Source organism: Pogoniulus pusillus, chromosome Z (genome assembly GCF_015220805.1).
Source record: "Pogoniulus pusillus isolate bPogPus1 chromosome Z, bPogPus1.pri, whole genome shotgun sequence".
NCBI lineage: Eukaryota > Metazoa > Chordata > Aves > Piciformes > Lybiidae > Pogoniulus > Pogoniulus pusillus.
This window is the reverse complement of record NC_087309.1, coordinates 1,531,437-1,549,619: the sequence shown is the minus strand read 5'-3', so window position 1 is coordinate 1,549,619 and position 18,183 is coordinate 1,531,437. Positions and strand designations below refer to the sequence as shown.

The window sequence follows — 18,183 nt, the reverse complement described above, 5'->3', positions numbered from 1 at the left end:
AGGCTCTGCTCACTGCTGCCTGGGTTAGGACAAGCAGCAATGGATGGAAGCTGCAGCACAGGAGGTTCCAGCTCAACACAAGGGGGAACTTCTTGACTGTAAGGGTCGCAGAGCCCTGGCACAGGCTGCCCAGAGAGGTTGTGGAGTCTCCTTCTGTGGAGCCTTTCCAGGCCTGTCTGGATGTGTTCCTGTGTGCCCTGAGCTAGATTGTGTGGTCCTGCTGTGGCAGGGGGGCTGGACTCGATGATCTCCTTGGGTCCCTTCCAACCCCTGACATCCTGTGAGCCTGTGAAAATATAAACCAACTGAAACAGAAGTCTTAAGTTATATCTAAGGCAGTGAGATCTCTTTCATGCTTTAGGTGTAGAAATAATTAACATGTAGGCCGTGGGGGATGTGGTCAAGGCAGAACAGAATCTTATTGGTCTTTTTGTGTGGCTTTTTTACTTTCCAGCTGCTGTGCCTTTAAAATAGGAGGGTTTTTTTTTCCTGCTTGGTCACTATCTGTGGCCTTTGAGTTCTTTTTTCTTTTCATTTGATAGTCAGGGAATGTTTATTGGTTTAAAAACAAAACAAAACAAACACCCAAGAAACCCCAAACCCTCAACATTTTCTGTCTTTACAGTTGTCCATTTTATATAAACAGTTCTGGGAACAAGGACTGGGGGACTGGAAATCTCTCTCCCAAAGACTTCCTTCTTCCTTGGGCTGCCTTGGGCTACTTTGGAAGTGAGGTGCTTAAAAGCTAGGCTTCTTGCTCAGTTCCTTCTGAGCCTCACCTTTACCATCCTCTCCCTTTTTTCCCTTCATACTAAGTGTACATCTTGGCACACGTCTTCAGCTTCACCTGTGCTAGAAACCACAGTTTGCAGTGCTGCCAAGTGACTAACCTTTAGGATTTCCTTAGAAGAGATCAGTTTGAGCTGCTGTCAGCTTGATTGGGCTGCTGTAGAGTTTTAGCTGTTTTGTTTTCCCCAGAGCTGCCTGTGTTTTTGCTACCCCTCACCCCTTCCAGAAGTAACCAAGTAATAACTTCATGCCTGCTTTCCCAGGCTGCTTGCATTAACCTGTTGTAGCCTGCAATAAATGAGGCAAGGTGCCAGAACATTTAGAGTTCTTTGCTTTCCAAACGTGTTAATATTAATTGGTTTTATATGTGCTGGAAGAAAAGGTTAACTCCCATATGCATCTGCAGATCTTCTACTCCAACCTGATCAATAAGCAACATGATTCTGTGTGACTGAGTGTGACCTCATGTGACAACCTCTCTGTTGCATAGGTGGGTTTGATCCAGTATGCTAACGATCCCCGTGTGGTGTTCAACTTGAATACATATCAAACAAAGGATGAGGTTGTGAAAGCAATGGAGGGAACCTATCAGAAGGGAGGAGATCTCACCAATACTTTCAAAGCCATTGACAATGCAAGGTAAAACACATCAGTGATTGCTGTGCAACTGTTTTAACTTACCTGACATGGAGATGAGCACGTGAATTTCATTCCCACTGGGCGTGCACATGCTTGGACCCTCTGAGGACATTCCCAGCACCAGGTAGAATCCTTCAGGTGCATTTACAGTGTCCCATGAGGAAAAATATAAGGGCCTTGTTTCTCTTAGTGGCAAAACCTGATTGCAACAGAATGTCAGTGATTTTGTTGCTGTTCTTGAAGACTTCCTCAGCAATTTGGCCCCACGTTGGGTGCCAAAATAAGGATGTGATGGTTTGGGTGTTACCCACCCCCCCACTCTGGTGAAATCACCCAGACTAGACTCAGACAAACTGGAAATTAGAATGGAGCTTTGTGTTCACAGCTCAGCACAAGATACAAGCAGGTGTTTGCAATAGCTGCAGCTAGAGACAGAAATATGCAAGTGAAAAAAAGTGATACAGGGACACAGCAGCCCTCCCAGAAACCAGAGTGCCCAGGAGGGGCTCCCAAACACCCTTCCACCTCCTTCCCACCCCTCTACCATATCCCAGACTTTGCCTTACGTTCAAGGCAGGGACACCTCACACTAGATCAGGCTGCCCACAGCCTCATCCAGCCTGGCCTTAAACACCTATCTTCAGTCTGGAGCAGAGGAGGCTCCCAGGTGACCTTCTTGTGGCCTGCCAGGATTCGAAGTGGGCTACAAAAAAGCTGGGGAAGGACTTTTCAGGATATCAGGGAGTGCCAGGGCTGTGGGATATGGAGCAAAGATGGAAGTGGGGAGAGTCAGGCTGGAGGTGAGGAGGTAGTTGTTGAGCAAGAGAGTGGTGAGAGGCTGGAATGGGTTGCCCAGGGAGGTGGTTGAGGCCCCATGGCTGGAGGTGTTTGAGTCCAGGCTGGCTGAGGCTGTGTGCAGCCTGCTCTAGGGTAGGGTGTCCCTGGGCATGGCTGGGGGGTTGGACCTGGCTGCTCCTTGTGGTCCCTTCCAACCCTGACTGATTCTGTGATTCTGTGACCTCCAGGAATGAGGCTTCCATCACCTTCCTGAGCAAACCTTTCCAGGATCTCAGCACACTCGTGCTGAAGAACTTCTTCCTAAACTCCAGTCTGAATCAACCCATTTCTAGCTTTGTTCCATCTCCCCCCAGTCTTATCTCTACCTGACAGTATAAAAAGTCCCTCCCCACCTTTCTTGTAGCCCCTTTAAGATATTGACTGATGCCCTGTGAGGAGAGGCTGAGGGAGATGGGGGTGTGCAGCCTGCAGAAGAGGAGGCTTAGGGCAGAGCTCATTGCTGCCTGCAGCTGCCTGCAGGGAGGCTGTAGCCAGGTGGGGTTGGGCTCTGCTGCCAGGCAGCCAGCACCAGAACAAGGGGACAGAGTCTGAAGCTGTGCCAGGGCAGGTCTAGACTGGATGTGAGGAGGAAGTTGTTGTCAGAGAGAGTGATTGGCATTGGAATGGGCTGCCCAGGGAGGTGGTGGAGTGGCCGTGGCTGGAGGTGTTGAAGCCAAGCCTGGCTGGGGCACTTAGTGCCATGGTTGCTTGGCCAGGGCTGGGTGCTAGGTTGGGCTGGCTGAGCTTGGAGCTCTCTTCCAACCTGTCTGATTCTGTGGTTCTATGACAGACCACAATAAGGTCACCAGGGAGCCTTCTCCTCTCCAGACTGAAGGATAACCAAAAGCTCTTACTGCAGGTTGTCCATCTACAAGTTAGAAAGAAACACTCCAGAGGCAGCTAGTCATAGGTTAGGACCTACCCATTGCAATGTGTGTGCAGGGTTCCATCTCTTACAAACTGATCTGTGATCAATACTCCTAACAGGCAGTATGCCTTCTCCCCTGAGTCGGGGGGACGCCCGACGGCCACGAAGGTGATGGTGGTTGTGACAGATGGGGAGTCACACGATGGCTCCAACCTGAAGGCAGTGATAGGGAAGTGCAACCAAGACAACATAACCAGATTTGGCATTGCTGTAAGTAATTAACATAATTAATATACATTATTGCAGTGATTTTGGGGTGTATTTGGGGTGTGTGTGTGTGCATGTAGCTTTTAAATGTGTACTATGTGCAAGAGCAGTACTCTGTGTGCACATACAGATGTGTGCATATAGAAACAGAGAATGGCTCAGGTTGGAAGGGACCTCAAAGCTCAGCCAGTCCCCATAGGCAGGGACACCTCCCACTAGAACAGGTCACACTCATCCAAGCTGGTCCTGAGCACCTCCAGAGACGTTGTGGAGCACAGAAGCACCCAATGTGATCAAAGATCACATTGGGTGCTTCTGTGCTCCACAACCTCCCCAAGCAACCTGTGCCAGGCTCTCACCACCCTCAACCTGTGCCAGTCTCTCACCACCCTCACTGCAAAGAACCCTTTCTTAACATCCAGTTTCAGTCTCCCCTCTGCCAGTTCAAACCCATTTCTCCTCATCCTGCCATTCCCAGACCTTGTCAATAGTCCCTCCTCAGCCTTCCTGCAGCCCCCTTCAGATCCTGGAAGGCCACTCCAAGGTCTCCTCCAGGCCTTCTCCTCTCCAGGCTGCAGAGCCCCAACTCTCTCAGCCTGTGCTCAGAGCAGAGCTGCTGCAGCCCTCTCAGCATCTTGGTGGCCTCCTCTGGACTGGCTCCAACACTTCCATGTGCTGCTTGTGCTGGGGGCTGCAGAACTGCCCCCAGGACTGCAGGTGGGGTGTGAAGAGAGCAGAGGCAAGGGGCAGAATCCCCTCCCTTGCCCTGTGCCCACACTGCTCTTGCTGCAGCCCAGCACAGGGCTGTGTTTGGGCTGCATCCACACTGCAGGCTCCTGTGGAGCTTTGCATCAGCCCAGACCCCCAGGGTCTATTGCTCAGGGCTGCTCTCAGCCATTCCCCACCCAGCCTGGAGCTGTGCTTGGGATTGTGCCCACCCAGGTGATGGACCCTGGACTGGATGATCTTGGAGGTCTCTTCCAACTTGGTTGATTCTATGATTCTGTGATATGTATAATGCATGCATTGCTAGACCAACGAGACTGAAGCTAAGTCAAAACCTCTGTGAATTTGATTTACAGTCCTTGTTAGGTGGTTTGCTGCAGTGATTTTCTTCATTTGCCTTGGTTTATGTACTTCTCGTTCACTTTTTTCCACTTGATTCTCTTTTATCCAAGGTTTTGGGATACTTGATCAGGAATGAACTTGATACTAAGAACTTAATTAAAGAAATCAAAGGGATTGCCAGCCACCCAACAGAAAAGTATTTCTTCAATGTGTCATCTGAGGCTGCCCTGCTGGAAGAGGCAGGAACACTTGGAGAGCGCATTTTTAGCATAGAAGGTAAATACTGCTTCTGGGGAATTAGATCAGATTCTCTGCTGGTGAGCTCAGGACTTTGTTTCACTTCACCTCATTGTAGTGCTGTGAGAAAAAGGGGCAGCTGGAGCTGCAGTCTGCACCCTGCTCCCACGCCAGGGCTCTGCTTTGCACTGGCATTCCCCCAGCCACTCCACCCCTAAGTTTCAAGTTAGTTCCTGCAGTTTGTGAGAAATATTCCCAGGATGCTGAAGATTTCAGTCAAGTTACTGCCTTCAGGCATCCACTGGGGGCTTGTCCAAATACCTCCCAATGCATTTGAAATTACTACCACCAGAAGAGTAGAAGTATCTGTGTGCTTGTCAGATTCACCTGTGTGAATGCAGGATGCAGAGCACTGTCCCTGGAGGTGTTCAAGAAAAGCCTGGATGGGGCACTTAGTGCCATGGTCTGGTTGACTGGATAGAGCTGGGTGCTAGGTTGGGCTGGATGAGCTTGGAGCTCTCTTCCAACCTAGTTGATTCTATGAGGTTACTGATCACAGACCTGAAAGGCTGTGGTAGTGCAATCTGTGTGGTGCCTACCAGGCTGCACTGCTACCAGCAACCACAGTCCTCTGTGTACTCGTGGTGGGGAAGGTGCTGCAGAGGTGAACCAGAAGCACACTCGTGCTGCAGAGGTGAACCAGAAGCACACTCTCCTGCAAAAGCCAGCTTTTTAAGGCACAATTTAGACTTGTGACCTGCCCTCAGTCCACTCTAAGGAGCTCTACATGGCTGCAGTACAGGATGAAATCTTCCTTTGTCTTTCACCTCCCATCTGTTCACAGAAGCACAGAAACATTCAGGTTGGAAAAGACCTTCAGGATCGCCAAGTACAACTGATGTCCTCTTAGGGTTCAACTCTAAAACATGTCCCCAAGCACCACATCCAAATGACCTTTAAACACATCCAGAGATGGCAACTTGGCAACTTAGCCACCTCCCAGAGCAGCTCATTCCAGACCCTGGCCACTCTTGCTGGGAAAACTTCTTTTCCTAATGTGCAGTCTAAACCTCCCCAGTTGCAGCTTGAGGCCACTCCCTCTTCTTCTACCACTGCTCACCTGTGAGAAGAGTCCAGCACCAACCTCTGCACAACTTCCTTTCAGGTAGCTGTGGACAGCAATGAGGTCTGCCCTCAGCCTCCTCTTCCTCACACTAACCCTCCCCAGCTCCTTCAGTCTCTCCTCATCAGCTTTGCTCTTCAGGCCCTTCTCAGCTTTGTTGCCCTCCTCTGGACCTGCTCCAGCATCTCCACATCTCTCTTGTGCTGTGGTGCCCAAAACTGAACACCACTCAAACTGTGGCCTCGCCAGGGCAGAGTCCAAGGGGCAATCACCTCCCTGCTCCTGCTGGCCACAGCATTTCTCATCCCAGCCAGGATGCCATTGGCTTTCTTGGCCACCTGGGCACACTGCTGGCTGATATGGAGTTGTTTGTCTGTTGCTGCCCCCAGGTCCCTTTCTGCCAGCAGCTCTCCAGCCACACTGCCCCAAGCCTGTAGCATTGCTTGGGGTTGTTGTTGCCCAGGAGCAGGAGCTGGCACTTGGCCTTGTTGAAGCTCATCCTAGTAACACAGGCCATGGATCCAGCCTCTCCAAGCCCCTTTGCAGAGCCTCCCAACCTCCTGCAGATGAACACTGCCACCCAGCTTGGTGTCACCTGTGAGCTCACTGCTGGCACTCTCTGTGCCTGCACCAAGGTCATCAGCAGAGATGTTAAACAGAAGTGGTCCCAGCAGTGAGCCCTGAGGGGACACCACTTGTACCCAGCCTCCACCTACATTCAGCTCCCCAGACTGCCACCCTTTGGGCCCTCTTGCCCTGCAGTGCTCTGCCCAGCAGAGCTGTGCCCATCCAAGCCATCAGCAGCCAGTCTGGCCCAGGGAATTCTGTGGGGAGCAGTGCCAAAGGCTTTCCCAAAGTCCAGGTAGACAACACCCACAGTCTTTCCCTCATCCAACAGCCATCTTGTCATGGAAGGAGATCAGGTTGGTCAGGCATAAACCCCTGCTGGCTGGACCTGCTCCCCAGGTTGTTCCCTCTATGGTGTGAGATGCCCTGCTCCATGGCCTTCCCTGGCAGAGAGCACACTGCTGATCGAGGTCACCTGAGCTCCCCCTCTTGGGTTTTGCTGAGTCCTCCCATGGAATTCCCTCTGCTCAAGTCCTCCCTATCAGCTTAGGAATGGATGTCACACCTTTCTCAAGGGTGCTAAACCAAGGTATTTGGAGTCCTGTATAACAGTCAGCACTCATGTTCTGCTGCAGAGCTGTGAGTACACACTTGCCAGAGTGATGGTTTCAGTGCATGGGCATTGCTTTCTAGGAAACAGAGATGAGCTACAGCAAGGAGACTGTGCAGAGTGATTGAAGCCAACAGTTATCATCATCTTCTGCCTTGCTTTTGAATCATACAATCAGCCAGGTTGGCAGAGAGCTCCAAGCTCAGCCAGTCCAACCTAGCACCCAGCCCTAGCCAGTCAACCACACCATGGCACTAAGTGCCCCAGCCAGGCTTGGCTTCCACACCTCCAGCCACGGGCACTCCACCACCTCCCTGGGCAGCCCATTCCAGTGCCAATCACTCTCTCTGACAACAACTTCCTCCTCACATCCAGACTAGACCTGCCCTGACACAACTTGAGGCTGTGTCCCCTAGTTCTGTTGCTGGGTGCCTGGCAGCAGAGCCCAACCCCACCTGGCTACAGCCTCCCTGCAGGCAGCTGCAGACAGCAATGAGCTCTGCCCTGAGCCTCCTCTTCTGCAGGCTGCACACCCCCAGCTCCCTCAGCCTCTCCTCACAGGGCTCTGCTCCAGGCCTCTCCCCAGCCTTGCTGCCCTGCTCTCAACACCTTCCAGCACCTACACATCTCTCTTGAAATGAGGAGCCCAGAACTGGACACAGCACTGCAGGTGTGTCCTGAGCAGTGCTGAGCACAGGGGCAGAAGAACCTCCCTTGTCCTGCTGCCCACACTGCTCCTGATGCAGCCCAGGATGCCACTGGCTCTGCTGCCCACCTGGGCACTGCTGCCTCCTCTTCAGCTCCTCTCTGCCAGCACCCCCAGCTCCCTTTCTGCCTGGCTGCTCTCAGCCACTCTGGCCCCAGCCGGGAGTGCTGCTTTGGGTTGTGGCTACAGTGCAGAACCCTGCCCTTGGCCTTGTTCAGTCTGTCTCTTGTTTACAGCCTATAAACATCAGGCTGCAGAGGCAGCAAGGTTGTTCCTCTTGCCTGGTGCTGCAGAGGGGTTAATCATATGTGGTCTTTGTTTTGCCAGGTACAGATCAAGGTAACACCTTCCAGATGGAGATGTCACAGGTGGGATTCAGTGCATCTTACTCACAGAAAAGGGTATGTGAATTTAATTTCTTAGTGATACAAATGGAATCATAGAATGGCTTAGGTTGGAAAGGACTTCAGAGCTCATCATATCACCCCTGTCATGCCCAGGGAAACCTCTCATCACACTTCATTGCCCAATGCCTCATCCAGCCTAGCTTTCACCACTGCTTGGCAGGAGGCAGCCACAGCCTCCCAGGGCAGCCTGTGCCAGTCTCAGCACCCTCATAGTGAAGAACTTCTTCCTCAGCTCCGCTCTCAGCCTGCTCTGCCTCAGCTTCAAACCATTCCCCCTTGGCTTGTCTCCAGACACCTTCAGCACAAGTCCCGCTGCAGCTCTGAGGTCCCCCTGGAGCCTTCTCCTCTGCAGGCTGCACCCCCCCAGCTCCCTCAGCCTGTGCTCACAGCAGAGCTGCTCCAGCCCTGGCAGCATCTTTGTGGCCTCCTCTGGCCTCCCTCCAGCAGCTCTGTGTCCTCCTGCTGGTGACAGAGGCGCTGGAATGCACCTGGACATGCTTCCTGCACCCAGGAGAGCCAAGGGGAAACTGGCAACAAGCGGTTGTGTAGGCATGAAGGCCCATGAAGACAAATAAAGCACAATGCCAGTTTTTACAAGCAGGAGGATGTCAGATTGTCCTTGCTGTTTTCTTGAGGGGTTTTATTCTCTGTTTTTTTGGGGGAAGTTTCTTTGGTTTTGGTTTTCACTTGAATGCCACAAGAATTAATTCTAATAGATGGTATCTCCAAAATGGAAAAGAAACACACACTGATAGGTGAAGTAAGAGGCTCTTTTGTGTGGTTGTGTCAAGATACCTTCATCCAGTGGTTTCAGTGATTTGTCAGTGCACACAGCATGAAAAAATTCATTTTGCTCCCAGTTAAAGTCCTTCACTTGAGTAACTCGGAAGGAAAGCAGCAAAGATACCATGACATTGGTGTATTTGCAGGCAGCCTCCATGCTACAAACAAATAGGACTGACAGTGATTTTTGTAATACTTGTAAAGCCTTCTGCCACAGCAAACTCCTGGCCAAGCTGGCAGCCCGTGGCTGGGACAGGGGCACTCTGCTGGGTGAAGAGCTGTCTGCATGGCCAGGCCCAGAAAGTGGTGGTGTGAGATGGTTTGGGTGTTCCCTGCCCCCTACACTTAAGAAAATCACCCAGACTGGACTCAGCCAAGCTGGAAATTGAAGAATGAAGCTTTCTATTCACAGCTCAGCACAAGATACAAGCAGGTGTTTACAGCACCTACAGTCAGAGACAGAAAGAGACAAGTTAGAAGTGATACAGCAACACAACAGCCCTGCCAGAAACCAGAGTGCCCAGGAGGGGCTCCCAACCCCCCTGCCACCTCCTCCCACCCCTCTGCCTTATCCCAGACTTTGCCTTATGCTCAAAGTGGTTTGGAGGATGGGTCGGGGGGTTAGGAAGCAGAAGGATCACTCGCACAGATGGCAGGTTAGGCTAGAGAGAAATACATGCAGCCCCAAGAGACAGAGAGAGACTCTGTTGTCTATGTGTTCTTGTTCTTATCCTTCCCAGCAAGCTTATGAGTGTAGCAGACATCACCACTATTGCCTTTTCACAGCCTAGCATCTAATTCTCCTCACCAAAATAGCCCAGCTAGGCTCAAACTAGCACATGGTGAATGGTGCCACATCCACCTGGCAGCTGTCACTGGTGCTGTGCCCCAAGGATCAGTGCTGGGCACAGTCCTGTTCAATACCTTTATTGATGATCTGGAGCAGGGGATTGAGTCCAGCATCAGTGAGTTTGCAGATGACACCAAGCTAGGAGCAGCTGTGGAGCTGTTGGAGGGTAGGAGAGCCCTGCAGAGGGACCTGGCCAGGCTGGATGGGTGGGCAGAGGCCAATGTGAGGAGTTTTAAGAAGGCCCAGTGCCAGATTCTACCTGGTTCTTGGCCACAACAACCCCAAGCAGCACTCCAGGCTGGGGACAGAGTGGCTGAGAGCAGCCAGGCAGAGAGGGAGCTGGAGGTGGTGGGAGAGAGAAGCTGAAGAGGAGGCAGCAGTGCCCAGGTGGGCAGCAGAGCCAATGGCATCCTGGGCTGGTTCAGGATCAGTGTGGGCAGCAGGACAAGGGAGGTTCTTCTGCCCCTGTGCTCAGCACTGCTCAGGACACACCTGCAGTGCTGTGTCCAGTTCTGGGCTTCTCAATGGAAGAGAGATGTTGAGGTGCTGGAAGGTGTGGAGAGCAGGGCAGCAAGGCTGGGGAGGGTCCTGGAGCAGAGCCCTGTGAGGAGAGGCTGAGGGAGCTGGGGGTGTGCAGCCTGCAGCAGAGGAGGCTCAGGGCAGAGCTCATTGCTGTCTGCAGCTGCCTGCAGGGAGGCTGTAGCCAGGTGGGGTTGGGCTCTGCTGCCAGGCAGCCAGCACCAGAAGGGGACACAGCCTCAAGCTGTGCCAGGGCAGGTTGAGGCTGGATGTGAGGAGGAAGTTGCTGGCAGAGAGAGTGATTGGCATTGGAATGGGCTGCCCAGGGAGGTGGTGGAGTGGCCGTGCCTGGAGGTGTTGAAGAGGAGTCTGCATGAGGCACTCAGTGCCAGGGTTTAGTTAATTAGAAGGTGTTAGATGATAGCTTGACTCACACTTCCCCAAAACAGGCAGGTAAAAAATGTTGGTTTTTGTTTCCTAAAGGATGTTCTGCTGCTGGGTGCTGTTGGTGCCTATGACTGGAGTGGAACAGTAGTTCAGAAGACTTCAGACAGATTCCTCACCTTTCCCAGCCATGTGTTTGAGAAGATTCTAAAGGACAGAAATCATAGTTCTTACCTAGGTAAGGGGCTGCAGTGCATGTCTGGAGATATATTAAACCTTTATTAAGATATGAAAAAGCTTGGAAAGTCTTGCTTTAGGCTGACTCCTGTTAAGACAATACAAAGAGGCTTGTGTCCAAGAAGATGTTATTTGCTGGTCAGCAGATCACGGAACAAAATCTCTACTGTGTTCTTAAAACTCCACTCATCTCAGTGTGGTACTCAGAAAGACACCCAGATAGGAGGTCATGGGATTTGTAAAGACTTCTTGTTTTATCCTGCTGATCCTTTTGGCTACCTTCTGTTTCAATATTTGCCTGTACTTCCCCAAAAACTTGTGGATGCAGAACTGGATGACATCATAGAATCATAGAATCAAGCAGGTTGGAAGAGACCTGCAAGCTCACCCAGCCCTGCCCAGTCAACCAGACCATGGCACCAAGTGCCTCACCCAGGCTTGGCTTCAACAGCTCCAGCCACGGCCACTCCACCACCTCCCTGGGCAGCCCATTCCAATGCCAATCACTCTCTCTGATAACAGCTTCCTCCTGACAGCCAGCCTACATATCCAGACTTGGTATCAGTTCATCCAGACTTGTTCTTTTCTTGGCCTTTCCCTGTTCAGTTTGTAGTGTCAGGAGTGTTGCTGCTGTTTAATAGCAGTTTTGTTAATGGCCCCCATACATTTTCTGGTGCATGTTTTTGTGACCTAAGAAGGACAGCCACTTTGTCTTCCCAGTTCACTGAAGTGACAAGTCATCCCTGAATTGTCATTTCCTTACAGCATTGTCTATCCCTGCAGCATTAACAACTTGGGACTTTCTTATCCTTGATGTTATTTAATATGTTGTTATTTCTGCAACTAACATGCTATTCTCTCAATAGCTTAGTGTAATGGTTTGGGTGTTACCTGCCCCCACTCCCCCCCCTTATCACATCACCCAGACTGGGCTCAGCTGAGCTGGAAATTAAGGAATGAAGCTATAGTGGAGGTCTTTTCCAGCCTGGTTGGTTCTATGATTCTGTTTACAGCTTAGCACAATATACAAGCAGATATACACAGATATACAGTTACATAGAAGTTAAAAGTAATACAGCAACACAGCTCCCCCCAGAAACAAGCAGAGTCCCCAGGAGGCTCCCGACCCAAACCCCCATCCCCCTCCCTCCTTCCCTCCTTTCAGATATAGCCAGATCAACCCACGTACATCCCACCTGATACATCTGGAGATCTGGGGTAAGGTGTCAAACAAGAGACACCAAGGGGGTTAGAGAAAAAGGGGCTAGGTGGATTAGAGAGGTAAGCAGAGTCAGCCCCAGAGAGCAGACGGCCAGCAGGAGGGCACAGCCAGAGTGAGAGCTGAGCAGTGTGTGAGCAGTGAGTGCCTGATCTCTGTTTTGACTAGCTGCCTTTCTCAGCAGAGGAGGGGTGATACAGGGCACATGCTGGCCTTTCTTCCTTTCTCCTCGCAGCTAAGGATTTAGTTTCTCTCAGTAATGTTTCAGTTAGTCTCAAACCTAAACCCCACCTCACAAAAAGTAGCTCTTTTGGATGTGTGACTCTGTCTTCTCTAGAATAATTCCTAAAAAGTCAGGTCATTCCCTCTCAGCACTTCTCTATGGTGCACTTCTAAAGTACTGACCATTATCACTCTGGAAGAAACAGTATCATTGCCTCTTCCCTCCCTTGGTTTCCCTACTGACTCCTTCTGTCTCCCTGGACATGCTCTTCTGTACCAGCTTGCTTTCTTGGGGGGCCCAAGCAGAAGGCCAGATAGCAGGCTGGATGGGTGGGCAGAGGCCAGTGGGATGAGACTGAACAAGGCCAAGGGCAGGGTTCTACACTTTGGCCACAACAACCCCAAGCAGCACTGCAGGCTGGGGACTGAGTGGCTGAGAGCAGCCAGGCAGAGAGGGAGCTGGGGGTGGTGGGAGAGAGGAGCTGAAGAGGAGGCAGCAGTGCCCAGGTGGGCAGCAGAGCCAATGGCATCCTGGGCTGGCTGAGGAGCAGTGTGGGCAGCAGGACAAGGGAGGTTCTTGTGGCCCTGTGCTCAGCACTGCTCAGGCCACACCTTGAATGCTGTGTCCAGTTGTGGGCTCCTGAATTGCAGAGAGATGTTGAGGTGCTGGAAGGTGTTGAGAGCAGGGCAGCAAGGCTGGGGAGGGGCCTGGAGCAGAGCCCTGTGAGGAGAGGCTGAGGGAGCTGGGGGTGTGCAGCCTGCAGCAGAGGAGGCTCAGGGCAGAGCTCATTGCTGCCTGCAGCTGCCTGCAGGGAGGCTGTAGCCAGGTGGGGTTGGGCTCTGCTGCCAGGCAGCCAGCACCAGAAGGGGACACAGCCTCAAGCTGTGCCAGGGCAGGTCTAGACTGGATGTGAGGAGGAAGTTGTTGTCAGAGAGAGTGATTGGCATTGGAATGGGCTGCCCAGGGAGGTGGTGGAGTGGCTGTGCCTGGAGGTGTTGAAGCCAAGCCTGGCTGGGGCACTTAGTGCCATGGTCTGGTTGGTTGAGCAGGGCTGGTGCTAGGTCTCTTCCAACCTGGTTGATTCTGTGATTCTAAGAAACACAGCTTCCTGGAGTGGACCCTGTTCTGCACTGCACCTTCTCAACTGAAATGGCTGTATGCTCTGTTAATTAGGAATGTGTGGCCTTAACTTGCAGGGTGAAATCTTGTTTTCTTCTTGCTTGCTGAACCTCTTCTTTCCAGTGATGTTCTCTCCCTGGAAAAAGTGCATGCAGATGAATTTGATGGGTGTATGTAATGACTGCCTTACCTTTCAGACAGTGCACTTGACATTGTCTGCAGCTTGCTCCAGGCCTCTCTTTTCTGCCCAGTCACTAAGATTCTGTTACTCAGTTCAACTCCAGTCTTTATAAAGTAAGATTTTATCTTCTGTTAAAATAGCTTTGCTGCAATTAGACCACAGAAATGTACCATATGTACCTACATATACATAGTAAGCACTAATATAGAGCTGATACAGGTTTGAAGTATTCTCAGGTATTAAAAGATGTGTCCTGAAAGCAAATAATGTTAGAATAATGGGAATGAGGATTAGGATGTTCAGAGAAGCTCAGTCACCCCAAGCCTGTCAGCTGACAAGCTGATAATGGAATCTGTTCTATTTAGCCAAGCCCTGGGATGTGATTTGGTGAGCTGTGGGAAAGCACACTGCGAGCTTTGCAGCAGCTAGGTGTTCCTCTCTAGTTTGAGTGTTGGCCTGCATGCTCACCTGACCATTCATTCTCTCCGTTTCTGCATTCCAAGGGTGCTCTTTGCCCTCTTTTTCCTCTCTCTTTCCCAAGCATGATGCTTTTGTGGTCTAACATTTCACTGAGTAGGCTAAGCTGCTGTCCACGCTGTTCTGCAAACCTGCTTCAACTCGATTTGTGTGTCACTCTTCCCTCCAGACGCCTGTTGCCAACGTTTTGCATGTGTGGCAGCTTAGCTTTCTGCCTGGAAGCATCATTCCCAGCGACTGGTGTCACAGGTTGGCTCATCCTCTGTGCGTTTGTGGGTAACCAATGGGCAGCTTGTCACGAATGGTCTCACGCGTGTTAAATGCTGGTCGCTGCTTTCTCTCCCCAGGTTATTCTGTTGCTGTTCTCTCGACTCAGAGCTCTGTTTATTTTGTTGCTGGTGCACCACGATCCAACTACACTGGCAGAGTAGTGGTTTATGATGTGGATGGTGGTGGCAACGTTGCAGTTGTGCAGTCCCAAAGAGGCGAGCAGGCAAGTACATTTCGGTCACAAGCAGAGATTCTGCAGGCAGCTGTGCTCGTTATTGGCACAGCAGTAAATTGCAGTGCAGTTCTTTGGGTAATCCCTCTTTCCTGCAATACATTTTGAATCCACTTGAACTGTTCTCTGCCACTAGGCTGTTTCATTGTTAACTGTAATTATTGAGCAACGTTTAAGGAAGTCATTCAATTAGTGATAAAAGATCATTTACAAAGATGCTTTATGTATTGCTCTGCCAGCACTTTTGATTGAGAGAAACTCAGTTCCACTCTGCCTGAGAAATTGTGAGGGACCTGGTATCAAAATAGAGGTTGGAAGGCTCATTCCCTTTTCCTGCATTTGGAAAAGAGCAGTGAGTTTAGGCAGTTTTGGTGTTGTCTGTTTGCTGAGTAAATCTGAGAGTAAATCCTAGTTGTGGTAGTTCCACGCTCACAGTTTGGTGTTAAAGGGTGATAGCTCCCATGCATTCTCGCTGCCATAGTGGAGACGTTGGACACGTGGTAAGGAGATGGTTCTGCAAACACTGGGTGTGTTGTGCAGTGATGTCATTCCAGTGGGCAGTTGGAGTCAGGTGCCAGAGCACTGTGCTTCACAAAGCCCGTGTACAAACATGATTCTTACTGCCGGTTTCAGATTGGCTCCTACTTTGGCAGCGTCGTGTGCTCGGTGGATGTCGACAGGGATTCTGTGACAGATGTGCTGCTCGTGGGTGCACCAATGTTTATGAACGACCTGAAGAAAGAGGAAGGCAGAGTGTACATGTTCTCCATAACAAAGGTAAAAACCACACTGTAGCAAAGCTGAAATCAGCATCCTGCCTCCCTGTCCATGGTAAGTGCTGCTCTTCTCATTTGGAGCTGGTGCTCCCTGGGCTACATTTCTATCAAGGAAACAGTAGCCCAAATTATTGACAGTGTCTGTTCTGTTAAATCAGAACGGTCAGGAAAGCAGTCCCTGCCCTACCCCAAATGATGCAGCAGAATCACTCAAGCTGGTGTTGCTTAGGGCTGGCTTGTTTCACATCGGGCTGGCCACACTGCATGCTAAAAGGCCTTCGTCCCTGGACCTCGTCAGGGTTTCTTAGTCACCCATTTGTGTTTTTTTTTCAGCGTACTAAAAGTTATCACCAGTGCTGTTTTTGTGATCAGAAATGGAACATGTGCTCTGCTCAAGGTGTGGCATAAGGGCAGGGGTGCATAGTGCCAAGCCTGTTTGGATGGAGCACTTCTTAGTGCAAAGAAGATCATCACTTCCCCTGGCACAGCTTGAGGCTGTGTCCCCTTCTTCTGGTGCTGGCTGCCTGGCAGCAGAGCCCAACCCCACCTGGCTACAGCCTCCCTGCAGGCAGCTGCAGGCAGCAATGAGCTCTGCCCTGAGCCTCCTCTGCTGCAGGCTGCACACCCCCAGCTCCCTCAGCCTCTCCTCACAGGGCTCTGCTCCAGGCCCCTCCCCAGCCTTGCTGCCCTTCTTTCAACACCTTCCAGCACCTCAACATCTCTCTTCCATTGAGAAGCCTGCAACTGGACACAGCACTCGAGGTGTGTCCTGAGCAGTGCTGAGCACAGGGGCAGAAGAACCTCCCTTGTCCTGCTGCCCACACTGCTCCTGAGCCAGTCCAGGATGCCATTGACCTTCTTGGCCCTCTGGGCACACTGCTGGCTCATGTTCAGCTGCCAACCACCATCACCAGCTCCCTCTCTGCCTGGCTGCTCCCAGCTACTCTGGCCCCAGCCTGTAGTGCTGCTTGGGGTTGTTGTGGCCAAAGTGCAGAACCCTGCCCCTGGCCTTCTTCCATCTCATCTCCTTGGCCTCTGCCCACCCATGCAGCCTGGCCAGGTCCCTCTGCAGGGCTCTCCTACCTTCCAACAGCTCCACAGCTGCTCCTAGCTTGGTGTCATCTGCAAACTTACTGATGCTGGACTCAATCCCCTGGTCCAGATCATCAATAAAGATATTGAACAGGACTGTGCCCAGCACTGACCCCTGGGGCACAGCACCAGTGCCAGCTGCCAGCTGGATGTGGCACCATTCACCACCACTCTCTGGGCTCTGCCATCCAGCCTGTTCCTGACCCAGCACAGAGTGAATCTGTCCAAGCCAGGAGCTGCCTGCTGTCCCAGGAGGAGCTCCTTGTGGCAGACAGTGTCAAAGGCTTTGCTGCAGTCCAGGCGGACTCCATCCACAGCCTGCCCCACACTCACCAGGCAGGGACCTGATCATAAAAGGAGCTCAGGTTGGTGAGACAGGACCTGCCCTTCCCAAACCCATGCTGGCTGGGCCTGATCCCTTGGCCACCCTCCTGGTGCTGTGTGATGATACTCAGGATGGCCTGTTCCATGCCCTTGCCTGGCACTGAGGTCAGGCTTTGTGGTTGTGAGTCTAGAGAAGAAATACTGAAGAAAAATGGTAGGATTCTTGTGTTTTGAAGACTGAATGCATTGTAGGACTGTCCTATGACTGCTGGTATTGGTCAAGTGCTAGGTTTAAAATGATATAAAATTCATAATGATGAAGTCACAGGGTTGGGGTTGGGTTTTTTTTTGCAGAGATAATGCCTTCCTGACCTCTTTTTAACAAGTAACTGGGCTGATACTTCTAACATGTTAAGCACAGAGTGATAATTGAAGATGAGGGCAATACTTGCCAGAGACTTGAATTTAGGATGGTGTAAATGTGATTATTTAAGGAGAAAGATCTCCAAATTCTGTTTCTTTGTGGGCGCTGGAGAGGTCAGGAGTTTAGCACTTGGACACATGTTTTTTGCATTAGTTTAGTTAGGAAATTCCATTTCTGTTTCAAAGAATTATGTCCAGTTACATAATTTCTCTCTGCATAAAAAAAAAAACCCTGGTAATCCAAACCTGGAAACTCTGTTTTTCAATGCATTGTGAAACTTCCAGAACAGTCAGATGAGGACAGCGAGAGCATTTAAGTTTCATACATATGGTTATGTTTGCTGCTGGTGCTTTGCATAGCATGCTTTGATTTTTTGCTGTGCAAAGGCTTGCCAAGACTCAGAGCCATAATGCAAACTGAATGGGCAATACAATGGGGAAAGAATTCGGGACTGAGCATTCCAGATGTACTGGGAAACAGAAACAAAAAACCATGAAGATAGATAATGCCCTTATGTCTAATCTGGTGCAATGATAGCTGTGTTCTTGCTTTTTTCCCCCCCACTTTTTTAACTTTTCAAAGGGAATTTTGAATCAACAACAGCTCCTGGAAGGTCCACAGGGGTCAGAGAACGCGCGGTTTGGATCAGCGATCGGAACGCTTGCAGACATTGATTTGGATGGCTTCAATGATGTTGTAATAGGTGCACCGCTGGAAAACCAGAACTCTGGAGCAGTTTACATCTACAATGGGTTTCAAAAGACTATACTTAACAAATATTCTCAGGTAAATAACTTTGTTGCATACTGCTGTGCTCAGGTCTGCTAGAGGAATCACAGAATCAGTCAGCATTGGAAGGGACCACAAGGAGCAGGCAGTGCCAACCCCTCTGCCATGCCCAGGGACACCCTACCCTAGAGCAGGCTGCACACAGCCTCAGCCAGCCTGGCCTCAA

At 50.9% G+C, this 18,183-nt stretch overlaps 1 protein-coding gene across 1 annotated transcript in view; it reads left to right on the top strand.

Moving 5' to 3' along the window:
- The window catches only part of ITGA2 (integrin subunit alpha 2), a 105,978-nt gene that overhangs the window by 49,884 nt on the left and 37,911 nt on the right, over positions 1–18,183 (top strand). Inside the window, exons 7-14 of the mRNA XM_064140669.1 lie at positions 1,280–1,428; positions 3,253–3,403; positions 4,579–4,744; positions 8,039–8,112; positions 10,754–10,892; positions 14,458–14,603; positions 15,246–15,389; positions 17,811–18,014. Of these exons, the coding sequence (XP_063996739.1) occupies positions 1,280–1,428; positions 3,253–3,403; positions 4,579–4,744; positions 8,039–8,112; positions 10,754–10,892; positions 14,458–14,603; positions 15,246–15,389; positions 17,811–18,014 (1,173 nt within the window). The remainder of the gene's footprint in view (positions 1–1,279; positions 1,429–3,252; positions 3,404–4,578; positions 4,745–8,038; positions 8,113–10,753; positions 10,893–14,457; positions 14,604–15,245; positions 15,390–17,810; positions 18,015–18,183) is intronic.